At 43.7% G+C, this 13,365-nt stretch overlaps 1 protein-coding gene across 1 annotated transcript; it reads left to right on the plus strand.

Moving 5' to 3' along the window:
- The first annotated feature begins 11,807 nt into the window (after positions 1-11,807).
- LOC119361995 (cytosolic sulfotransferase 17-like) lies at positions 11,808-13,073 on the plus strand. The gene has a single exon (XM_037627170.1). It carries the CDS (start codon positions 11,895-11,897, stop codon positions 12,915-12,917), a length of 1,023 nt encoding a protein of 340 aa, XP_037483067.1. The 5' UTR covers positions 11,808-11,894; the 3' UTR covers positions 12,918-13,073.
- Positions 13,074-13,365: the final 292 nt, after the last annotated feature.

A 13,365-nucleotide genomic window follows, 5' to 3' on the forward strand; every position in this document is an offset into this window, starting at 1 on the left:
ATTTGAACTAGTTGAATTCATATAACTAGTTTATTTTTAGTAAATGCTTAGTTGAACTAGTTGAATTAATAGAACTAGTTTATTTTTAGTAAATGCTTAGTTGAACTAGTTGAATTAATAGAACTAGTTTATTTTTAGTAAGAAAATTTAGGTATATGAGATTATTTGAACTAGTTGAATTAATAGAACTAGTTTATTTTTAGTAAGAAAATTTAGGTATATGAGATTATTTGAACTAGTTGAATTAATAGAACTAGTTGAAAATTTAGTAAATGCTTAGTTGAATTAGTTGAATTAATTGAATTAGTAAGTGTTTAATGTTTCGCCTATATGAACATATATAGGAAATGTCGTCTGACAACGGGAAAAGTTTCATTATGTGCAAATACTGTGAAGATCAGCGCGGCCTGTGCGACAGAAATTTCCTTGTTGATGATAGGCGATTCAGCATCAAGCTGGATGAGACCTTAGAATTCGATACAGTAAGTCGCAACGACAAGTCTGTTTTCGTAATTAAGCATGACTTATATATGCTTTATTTGCCTAACTTATAATTTTTGTCTTGGATAAGATAGGTTTCAATGATATGGAAACTATGGAGGTAAAGATAGTTTACCTGAAAACTGAGCATGGTTATACTTTGAACGTCATAGTATACAATGCAAAGACGTACACCTATTTTGAATGCAAAACTTGGCAAGCACTATGCAAGGCTTATGCATTTGAGCCTGATAAGGTTATCACCTTTGATATTCGTCCGGAAGATGATATTGAAGGTAATAGAGACATATGGGTCGATGTGCAGACGCCTCCAGTTCTACCATTATGTGAGTTCTTGTCAACTATATTTTTGTCTTTGATATTGCTTATTCAAAAATAATTGACAACTAATTTCTCTTGACAGCTTATTTCCATTCAACCAAACATGTCCGGCGCTTGGTAGACAGGACCTACTACTGTCCCGGAGCTGAACTAAACTGCGAGGAGATAAGTCATTATGTTTCATGGCTTGAGGATCTTCATACTATCAAGACAAATTTTCTTCCTGGACTTAGAAATGTTAGTACTCAAAACGTGCGACCAATAGTGATCCTATTGAACTATGGTCACATCTATTTAGGAATGATGGTAAGATTTTTACTATTTGTCCCCAGTGCATCTTTTGCATACATAATTTTTTTGCTAAACTTTCATTGCTAAGTATATTAATTAATTATGTACTATATGATGTTCTTCAACAGGGACTCCCGATGACAGTTGTGCCTCAGGGGATCGAGACTAAAGGTCGTATGTCAATTGTTAGCTTATGGCCAAGATATCCTGCATTGCACATGAGTGCATTCAGGATTTCTAGAAGCGATGATTCCTTAATAGTGAAAGATTGGAGGAAAATTGTTAACGATCGCAGAGAAGTACTAGGGGGCAGCAATGAGAAGCGCAGCCCACGATTAGGAGATAGGTTCATCTGCATGCTCCAGTATGATGAATCAGGAGAGCTATACATGTTCTATGCTATTTTACCTGAGAGAGAGCAGCAGGAGTGATTTAGCTAGTTCATGCTCTTAGTACTTGTCCTTTCATGTTCGTGTTCTTCGTTCTGAACTTAATCTCCAAGAGTGATTTGCTTTTGTGGTGTTATATATGAACGCTTATAATATCATGGCAATCATGTTGAACTCGATGATATTTTTTCTTCTGGTACAAGTGAATGTTTCTTCTTTAAGCTAGTGTTGGTGGTGATTAGATAGCGGTAATGACTATGATGATTAAATAGTGATAATGACGACTACGATGATTGTTAGCTAGCTAGCTAGAGTATATATATATGCCATATCCATATATATTATATATACTTGATCACCTAATTAGGTGATCAAGTATAATATGGATATGGATTTAACAACTCATTATAATGTAAAACAATCACTAAATTAAACTGATAACACAAAATTAAAGGAAAAATAAAAAAACCAAACATTTAGTACCGGTTGGTGTTACCAACCGGTACTAAAGCCCTACGCGCACCCGGGCCTGGCTCGTGCCACATGTTTGCACTTTAGCGCCGGTTCGTGACGAACTGGTACTAAAGGGGGGGCCTTTAGTCCCCACTCTTTAGTGCCGGTTGGCGAACCGGCACTAAAGGACGTCACGAACCGGCACTAAAGGCCGGTTCTGCACTAGTGGGCTAAAGAAAGTTCATCCCTACAAAATCATATAGTTAGGCTATGCTTCATTTTCGTCACACAAAGATGTTCCCAAATTCTACACCCCCGATGACATGCCAAGCAATTGTTTCATAGTTAAATAAACTCAAACTTTTTCAACCTTCACGCAATACATGAGCGTGAGCCATGGATATAGCACTATGGGTGGAATAGAATATGATAATGGGGATTGTGTGGAGAAGACAAAAAAAGAGAAAGTCTCACACTGACGAGGATAATCAACGGGCTATGGAGATGCCCATCAATTGATGTCAACATGAGGAGTAGGGATTGCCATGCAACGGATGCACTAGAGCTATAAATGAATGCTCAACAAAAGAAAACTAGTGGGTGTGCATCCAACTTGCTTGCTCATGAAGACCTAGGGCATTTGAGGAAGCCCGTCGTAGGAATATACAAGCCAAGTTCTATAATGAAAAATTCCCACTAGTATATGAAAATGACAACATATGAGACTCACTATATGAAAAACATGGTGCTACTTTGAAGCACTAGATATGAGACTCACTACATGAAGAACATGGTGCTACTTTGAAGCACAAGTGTGGAAAAAGAGATAGTAACATTGCCCCTTTTATTTATTTTCTTTTTTTCTTTTTTTTTCTTTGGCCTTTTTTTTGGCCTTTCTTCTTTTTTTCTTTTTTTTCTTTTTGGGCAATGCTCTAATAATGATGATCATCACACTTTCATTGATTACAACATATGAATTACAACTCGAAACTAGAACAAGATATGACTCTATATGAATACCTCCGGCGGTGTACCGGGATGGTGCAATGAATCAAGAGTGACATGTATGAAAAATTATGCATGGTGGCTTTGCCACAAATACGATGTCAACTACATGATCATGCAATTGCAATATGACAAAAGTAAAGTATGTCATGATGATGAACGGAACGGTGGAAAGTTGCATGGCAATATATCTCGGAATGGCTATGGAAATGCCATAAAAGGTAGGTATGGTGGCTGTTTTGAGGAAGATATAAGGAGGTTTATGTGTGATAGAGCGTATCGTATCACGGGGTTTGGATGCACCGGCGAAGTTTGCACCAACTCTCAAGGTAAGAAAGGGCAATGCATGGTACCGAAGAGGCTAGCAATGGTGGAAAGGTAAAAGTGCGTATAATCCATGGACTCAACATTAGTCATAAGAACTCATATACTTATTGCAAAAATTTAGAAGTCATCAAAAATCAAGCACTACACGCATGCTCCTAGAGGGATAGATTGGTATGAAAAGACCATCACTCGTCCCCGACCGCCACTCATAAGGATGCACAAGCCAGGTACACTTCATGTTTCAAATTTGTTACACAACTTTAACCATACGTGCATGCTACGGGACTTGCTAACTTCAACACAAGCATTCTTTAAATTCATAATCACCCAACTAGCATGACTTTAATATCACTACCTCCATATCTCAAAACAGTTATCAAGTATCAAATTGGTCATAGCATCCAATTCACTTCCTATGATAGTTTTTATTATACCCAACTTGGATGCCTACCATTCTAGGACCAATTTTATAACCATAGCAAATACCATGCTGTTCTAAAAGACTCTCAAAATAATATAAGTGAATCATGAGAGACTAGCAATTTCTACAAAATTAAGCCACCGTCGTGCTCTAAAAGATATAAGTGAAGCACTAGAGCAAAAGCTATCTAGCTCAAAAGATAAAAGTGAAGCACATAGCATATTCTAATAAATTCTAATCAAATAGGCTTCTCACAAAAGGTGTGTACAGCAAGGATGATTCTGGTAAACTAAAAATCAAATACTAATGTAATACATGACGCTCCAAGCAAAACACATATCATGTGGCGAATAAAAATATAGCTCCAAGTAAAGTTACCAATGAACGAAGACGAAAGAGGGGATGCCTTCCCGGGGCATCCACAAGCTTAGGATTTTGGCTATTCTTGAATATCTTGGGGTGCCTTGGGCATCCCCAAGCTTAGGCTTTTGCCACTCCATATTCCATAGTCCATCAAAGCTTTACCCAAAACTTGAAAACTTCACAACACAAAACTCAACAGGAAATCTCATAAGCTTCGTTGGTGAAAGAAAACAAAACCACCACATAAGGTACTGTAATGAACTCATTCATTATTTATATTGGTGTTAAACCTACTGTATTCCAAGTTCTCTATGGTTCATACCACTTAATACTAGCCATAGATGCATCAAAATAAGCAAACACCACACAAAAAAACAGAATCTGTCAAAAACGGGACAGTTTGTAGCAATCTGTAACTAACGCAAACTTCTCGAACTCTACAAATCCTACCAAAATAGGAAGTCCTGGACAATTTTTTTATTGATCAGCAGAAAAAAGAATCAACGCAAAAGCACGTTTCTGTGATTTATTGAAACTAATTTCGTGCGTGCAAAGTTTCTGTTTTTCAGCAGAACCAAATCAACTATCATCATAGGTTATCCTATAGGTTCTACTTGGGACAAACACTAATTAAAACATAAAAACACATCTAAACAGAAGGTAGATGCAAAATTTATTACTAAACAGGAACAAAAACAAAAAACACAAAGAAAATTGGGTTGCCTCCCAACTAGCGCTATCGTTTAACGCCCCTAGCTAGGCATAAAACCGAAGATAGATCTAAGTAGTGCCATCTTTGGCACTTGATTCATAGGTAGCTCGCATGATATATTCATAAAGTAATTTGACTTTCTTTCTTGGAAATTGCTCCATGCCTTTCTTTAATCGAAATTGGAATCTAATATTCCCTTCCTTCATATCAATAATCGCACCAATCGTTCTAAGGAAAGGTCTACCAAGAATAATAGGGCAAGAAAGATTGCAATCTATATCAAAAACGATAAAATCTACGGGCACCAAATTTCTATTTGCAACAATGAGGGCATCATTGATCCTTCCCATTGGCTTTTTAATGGTGGAATCCGCAAGGTGCAAATTTAAAGAGCAATCATCAAGATCATGGAAACCTAGAATATCACATAAAGTTTTCAGAATCGTGGAAACACTAGCACCCAAATCACACAAAGCAAAACACTCATGATCTTTAATTTTAATCTTTATAGTAGGTTCCCACTCATCATTAAGTTTTCTAGGTATAGAAACTTCCAAATTAAGTTTTTCATCAAAAAATTGCATCAAGGCATCAACGATATGTTTGGTAAAAGCTTTATTTTGACTATAAGCATGAGGAGAATTAACAATGGATTGCAACAAGGAAATACAACTTTCTAAAGAATAATTATCATAATCAAATTCCTTGAAATCCGATATAGTGGATTCAATACTATTTAAAGTCATGACCTCTCCAATACCACTTTTACCAAATTTAGCATCAAGATCTAAAAACTCCGAATTGTTGGGACGCCTTCTAAATAAAGTTGACTCATCTCCAGTTCCAAAAATCATGCTCCCGAAGGTTTCATTCTGTTTGGACTCCGTTTGATATTCCTTTTCTTCGAAATACTGAAATAGGCAAAAAAACAGTAATACGGGCTGGGCCTCCGGTTAGTAGGTTAGTCCCAAAAATGATATAAATGTGTAAAATAAAGCCCATAAACATCCAAAAGGGGTAATATAATAGCATGGAACAATAAAAAATTATAGATACATTGGAGGCGTATCACTCTCCACTGGCTACCATCTACAAGGTGTCTTAGCTTCCGATCATCTCCATCGTCGGGCTTCTTCCTCTCCGCGTGCCAGCGCATGAACTTTGCTTCCTTAGGATCTACGAAATACTGCTACAGATGTGAAGTGATTGGAAAGTACCATACAACTTTATGAGGAGCTTTCTTTCCTGCCTTCTTGTATCGAGAAGCATTGCACATTGGACAGCTGGTTTTTTCTGCATGCTCCCCGATAGATGATGCAATCGTTGATGCATGTGTGGTACCTAATATGCGGCAAATCAAAAGGGCAAACAATTTTCTTGGCCTCCTTGACACTAGTAGGACACATGTTCCCCGCAGGAAGAACTTTATTATGTAGATACTTCAAATACTCATCTAGGCTTTTGTCTGTCCATTTGTTTTTGGCCTTCGTCTTTAGAAGTTTGAGCATGAAACTCAAGCAAGTCACCTCGAGATCGCAACCGTCATACAATGGAGTCTTCAATTCTACTTCAAGTTGCGCCGGCTTGGCCTCCTCTCTAGAAGCAGCTATCCCGCTAGTTGTACTCATGTGAAGGAGGTCTCGGGTCCTGCACGACTGCACTTAGTAGCATCAAAGACTGCGACGTGACCGCCGCCTCTTCCCCACCATGTCTGGACTCTTCTTCGTGTGCCTGGAATTTTCTCTGCCGTCGTCATTTCTGGACCCTTCCCCACCGCCATGTTCGGCGCCATCATTTTCGCGTCGATTGGTCATCTCTTCATGTAGCCCCATGTTGTTATTCCCTGCCATGTGGACGTCCTCATCATCTTCTTCTTCTTCACTTATCCACCGAGTATAGCCATCCATGAAACCATTCATCAGCAGGTGCGCCTTCAAAGTGCCACGATCAAAAGGGTACAAAAGGACTCCTTCTTTGCATCTTGCACACGGACATCTAATCCTAGTCCGATTATTTTCATACTTGTCCATCACCGCGGATTGCATGTATCGCTCCACGTTCCATCCACTCACCTTCATGACCAACTGCACGGTATAACAAGCAAAAGGGTTATAAACAAAATGCATGCATGCATCAATGTCATATAAAAATTTGGCATGACCTTGCCTAAAAATAAGACATATCGAGTTTGCTCGAAATTCATCGAAGCGGACATAAATCGACACTTCGGAAAAACATAAGAAACTCGGGGGCATGTCATTCGCACAAATCTCTCCATATCCCAAACACACATATTCCCATTCACACACATATTCCCATTCTTGAAATGAACAACTTTCTAATCACCTATATATCTCCTGAGAAAGACCGAGCACGGTTAGATGAGGCCTTTCGCTACCTATAGGGGTCAAAAGTGTGGATGGCTAAATAGCTAGCTAGATCTTGTTGTTGGGGAGGAAAGATGACTCTAGCTAATTAATGGAGAGGGAGTTATGGTGGAGGGGGCATTAATGGGGAGACAAGAGAGGTAGGAGGAAGAGAGAGATGAGAAGGCCATTTATGGAGGAGAGTTATGATGGAGGGGGACATTAATGGGGAGAGAAGAGAGGTAGGAGAAAGAGAGAAGATGGGCAGCAATGGCGGAGAGGGGGGAAAGGAGGGGAGAGAGGGCAAAGGGGGAGGAGGGGGAGGGGGTGAAAAGGTGGCACCAGCCGCAACTAGCAGTAGCGCTGCTACCTAGAAAGCACTGCTGCTATGGTACTTAGCAGTAGCGCTTTCCAGGAAGAGTGCTACTATTAACTGGGGCCCATTAGCAGTACCGGTGCTGTAAAATAAAGCACTACTGCTAAAATCTTAGTAGTAGCACTGTTGTCTGGACAATGCTGCTACTACCGCTAGCGTCGGTGGGAGCATTGGGTCCCACTTAGTAGTAGCGCTTTTTCTATTTCCAGCGCTACTGCTAAAGCATTACTTGTAGCGCTTCCCCGAAACAGCGCTACTTCTAATTAACAGTAGCGCGTGCTTTTTTCCAGCGCTACTACTGATGTCCTACCTATAAGCATTTCCCTAGTAGTGCTTGTGTAGTTGGTGCACCACTAAACCTAGACAAACCTTGAGGAAAATATAGCTTGGAGGTCGATCTTGGAGAGGAGAAACCTTAAGTGTGGCTCGGGCATTTCATCAAACACCTCAGGTGCACATGTAGGCAAAAAACAGAGTAGCACACACCTCCACCCTTCCACGGCCAAAACACAGAGGAGATGGGGGGGCATGATGAATATATATAGGCAAAACTTTAATCCCAGTTTGTGTCTAAAACCGGGTCTCATGGCCTACCCTTTAGTACCGGTTCCTGACTCCAACTAGGAGTAAAGGGCAGCTAACCCTTTAGTCCCAGTTGGTGGCTGGAACTAGGACTAAAGGTCCCAGCCGAGCCGGGTCTGATGCCTGCCGAGGTCCGACCGTTGTCCTAGCCTCTCGAACCAGGACTGATGCTCCCATTAGTCCCGGATCGTAACACGACCAGGACTAATGCTCTGATCTGGCCATGACCAAAGCCCTGTTTTCTAATAGTGTTAAACCGTTTTACGGTGCAAAACTCGGCAAAAAATTAGATACCGTATTACAAATTGTATCCAAAATGATACAACAAGCAATCATTCCGCTTCGGTCAAACCCGTCCGGCTCCTTCCGCGCTCCCCACGGCTGCGCCGCACATCGGCCAAGCCCAGCCCGACCGCCACCCACCCCTGCTCGTCCAATCCCGGCCATGCACGCCCTAGCACGGCCGCGCCCCGTACCCGGCCATGCCCACCCCGACCACACGCCGCCGTCGTGCTCCGCCTAGGCCATGCCCTCTGCTATCGCACCTCCCGCGCCCCGGCTGTGCCTCTCTCGCCCCTCTCCAGGTGCCGCCCGACTTGATTCGGGCTGGCGGCAGCCTTCTCCACCCCGCCTGTGGCCGGCCTCGCCTTGGCGGTGAAGGTTGAGTCGTCCACAATTTGGACCAGTAGAGAAAAATTCCGGCGTGCGGCGACCTTTTCCGATGTGCGGCAACGGATTCCCTTGGGTTTCAGGTTAATTCAGCCAGTTCCGCGGCGGCGCATCTGCTCCGACAAGGTTTGACCGTCTACGGGTTGAACTATATACTGCCTTCCAATCTGTACATATGGGGTTCTCGCAGATGGATTCCTGGTGCCCCTTCAAATTTTGATGGGTCGATCGAAGTTTACGGGATTTGCTAGGACTTTCTTTCATCCAAAACTGCAAATGCCTTTTTTTATTAGTTTGATCGTCTTTACGAGGTCTGCCAGAGATGCTCTAAGGGCATCTCCAAGGCAACCCCACAAACCTCCCGTACTCGTCCGGACTGCGCTGTCCGGACCGCAGAAGCCATCATACGCGGCCATAACCCGGTCCGCGAGGCGGTCCAAACATGATTTCTCCCGGAAAATAGAGACAAAATTGGGGGAGGTTGGCGGGAGTCCAGACACGCGAAACGTATGAATCCAACACCCCAGGCCCACCCAAAATCCTTCTCGGACCCCGCGACTCGATCCTTCACATTTTCTCTCATTCCTTCTTTCTCTTTTGATGTCGCCGCCGCTCCACCACCCCGGCCACCATGCACCACCCCTGCCAGAAATCTGCGTCTTCGCCACCTTCGGCCATCCAGTAGAGCTCCCCGTTACTTCTCCCTCGTCTTCATTCAACCCCCTGTCCTCCGACCGCCCCGCCAGGTAGCATCCTCTACCATGCCCAACAACTGTTCGATGAATCGCGGAAGCTGAAGACAGCTGTTCAGAAAAAGGCTCACTTTGCCCAAAGACAAGAAGCAGCTAGAAAGGATGTCGAGAGGGCATTCGGAGATCTTCAGGCCTGTTTTGCAATTGTTCGTGGACCTGCAAAACAATTTGATCTGAAGACATTGTGTGAGATAAATTTTTTTTTGAAACGGAGGCAAAAGATTTGCCTCATATATTAAATAAGGAGAAGATAGAGTTGTTACAAGAGCCGAACACACGGCATGAAAATTATTCTCGCAATATAATGTCCCCTAGCTTTCTCGCACCCGCAGTGACCCAAAGCTTTGTCTCATCGAGGACCATTTGAAGAAGGATGGTCGGTGGAGCACTCTTGTGGCGGAAGACTCTAGCATTCCTCTCGTTCCAAACGGACCAGGAGACGAGCATAGTGAGAGAGGCCATTGCTCGTCTATTAGGATTCTGCAAGTTGGTCCGCTTCTCCCACCACTCCTTCATCGAGCCAGCAAGATGCCAAGTGGTGGTGTCCATGTGCACAAGTCCCAACTTGTCAATGAGCATCCTCCAAAGCCTAAGAGTGTAGCAGCACTTGAAGAAAAGATGGACGCCAGACTCTTGCTCCCTTTTGCAAAGTTGGCAAAGGCCGCAGTTGGGCCAGCCACGCCTGGCCAACCTGTCTACGGTCCAAATCCGGTCTTGTAGGGCCAGCCACGGGAAGAATTTAACTTTCGGTGGAGCCCAAGCTTTCCACACCATGAAATCCATAGGGGAGAGAATCAACCCAAGGAATTGAGCCTTGTAGGCAGAGGATGCCGAGTAAATCCCATCGCCGGAGTGCTTCCAGGTGATATCATCCTCGGCATGCTCGTCAAGGTGGACCTCATTCACGAGCACCCAAAGAGAGAAGAACTCGTGAACGTGGGCAGCGGTGACGGGCGTGTCAATCTTGATCTTCGGGATCCATGCATTCCCTTTAAGGGCCTCACGCACCTTCCAATTCTTTCTCCTAGAGGCACCGAAGATTAGCGGGGCAATGTCCCTGGGTTTGCGCCCAAGCAGCCAAGGAGAGTCCCAAAAAGGCGTTTTGTCAGATGATTACATCTTATGTGATCATGCACAACATGATCGTCAAGGATGAGGGTGATGATATTGCCGCAGCTCTGGAATTTAAGAACATGGGTGATCCTATCCGACTTTCGGACCAGAACCCGGCCATATTTGAGGAGTTTATTCAAATGCATCAACAAATTTATCATCGACCAACAAATGAGCAGCTCAAGGATGATATGATTGAGTATCAGTGGACTGTGAAAGGGGGCAACAATGTTGACGTGTAAAATATTTGAACTTTTTAAAATTTAAACTAGTGTTGCATGCGGCTATTTGAACTTCTATGCCCTGTGCATGCGGCTACTTGATCGTGCGGACTGAGATTTTTTTTTTTCAAAAGGCCGGATGTATGCGGCTACGGTTGAATGACTGCCTTCTGCATCTGTGTCTATTGACTGGTCTTTTCTTATCCGGGGACGAATGCGGGAGGTTTTTGTGTGGGTTTAGATGTTTTATGTGGACAAGGAAATAGAAGCTGCATGTGACCATCCACCATCATTTTGTATGCCTGGTGCGGCCAGGACAAAGCCATGTGCAGCCTCGTGTATGCACGCAGTCTCCGACAAGATTCACTGGAGCCTTGTGCGGCCAGGACAAAGCCATGTGAGCGGCACGTTCATCGCACGCGTCCAGCAAATGTAAGCAATCATTGAAGAGTGACGTTTTGGCTTCTAGGTGCATATGCATCTATTGTCGAAATACACATTTTGAAAAATTGAAAAATTCGAAACAAAAATTCCACATGTATATTCGGACATTTTATGTGCGTTCACAAAGTTTCGTTGAAAAACGACGTTTTTTATGGCTTGTGTAAAAAAGATAAAGAAATGCCTCGTGAATAGTTAGAATGAAGTATTAGAAATTGTCTTTTTTACACAAACCATAAAAAATATTGTTTTTCACTGAAACCTTATGCACGCACATAAAATGTCCGAATGTACATGTGGAATTTTTGTTTCGAATTTTTTAACTTTTTAAAATGCGTATTTCGATAATAGATGCATATGCACCTAGGAGCCAAAGGCAATTACCGCTCATCATGTAGCCTTCTCTTTAGGGAAAAAGGTGTGTATATATTTATATATAAAATAAAATCAGGTAGTACGTTCCATCACCGCACCAACCGGCTGCTGCAGAAAATGTAAATAATATAGCCAGCCTCAACATCACCCTCCTACGAGCAAAGTAGCATACATTGGGCAAACTAGGCCAGCTTCGCCTCCCCTCCCACATCAGCCATGGCTGCTCAAGCAGTAGTAGCTCCATCCATGATGAGTGATCCAGAGAGTACTACTGCCAAGAGTTCAACAACACAAGAAGAAGAAGATGTCCTCCCACCCAAGGATTTCGTAGCCGCACTTCCAGTAAGAGAGGGGTGGTCTGAACCACTGGTTCAATACAAGAACTACTGGTTCAGGCCGAGGCTCCTGGAGCAGATCCTGCTCGTCCAGCACGCCTTCGTGCCCCGCGCCGACGACATCATCCTCGCCACGCAGCCCAAATGCGGCACCACCTGGCTCAAAGCCCTCGCCTTCACCATCGCCAACCGATCCCGCTACGGCTTCAGCGACCACCCGCTCCTCACACGCCACCCACAGCATGTCGTGCCGTTCATGGAGATCCCGGGCGCCGGCCCGAACCACACCGACATCCATACACTTCCGCCTCCGAGGCTTCTCGCCACGCACATGCCCATGTCGTTGCTCCCGCCGGGCACGAGATCGGTCGGCTGCCGGGTCGTGTACCTGTGCCGGGACCCCAAAGACGCCCTCGTGTCAAGGCTGCACTTCGAGAACAAGGCGTTCCAGGGCACCAATCTGTCCATGGACAATGCTTTCAGCATGTTCTGCGAGGGGTTCTCGCCCTATGGCCCCTTCTGGGATCACTGCCTTGGGTACTGGAGGGAGAGCATAGCAAGGCCGGACAACGTCCTCTTCTTGAAGTATGAAGAGATCAAGTCCGATCCTGTGCCCGTGGTGAGGAAGCTGGCGAAATTTCTCGGCGTCCCGCTGACCGAGGAGGAGGAGAGCTCTGGTGTTGCTCAAGAGGTGGTGAAGTTGTGCAGCTTTGAGACGCTTACCAGCCTGCAAGTGAATCAGGTCGGCGGCGTTCGTCACGGTGGTAAATTTTTCATGAGTAACTCTGTGTTTTACAGAAAAGGAGAAGTAGGGGACTGGGCAAACCACATGAGCCACGTGATGGGGGAGGAGTTGGATCGCATCGTCCAACAAAAGCTTGAGGGATCTGGGCTTGTGTTTTGAGTTGTTGTTATCTGTTCATTTCTCCTTTCCTCACCATGTACGCGGTATTGCACATTCCAATAAGAGGAGTTGTTTTCTTTTAAGTCTATGTCCATTGTGGTTTAATTAACGAAAATGTACATGGCAAATTGAAAGACATTCATATAGGATGTTAAATTTAGTTTGCAAGCGCGTCAAGTTCCTAACAAAAAATGAACGAAGCTGGATTTGCCATGCTCACCAACAATCAGATCACATCTTGATGTTGTGCGTAAAGCAATCAGATCACATTTTGATGTTGTGTGCGAAATGAAAAACTAGCGGTACCAGTTTCTACCGGGTATCGCAGAGGCGTCGGATCCATCCAGCGATTCGTGCGTACAAATCATTCTTGTACCATAGTCAATGTATCAACAGTGGCAGATTGAATTTTTGTTGTGTGTATTCACACACATACAGTGGGGCCCAC

Source organism: Triticum dicoccoides, chromosome 2B (assembly GCF_002162155.2).
Source record: "Triticum dicoccoides isolate Atlit2015 ecotype Zavitan chromosome 2B, WEW_v2.0, whole genome shotgun sequence".
NCBI classification, from domain to species: Eukaryota; Viridiplantae; Streptophyta; class Magnoliopsida; order Poales; family Poaceae; genus Triticum; species Triticum dicoccoides.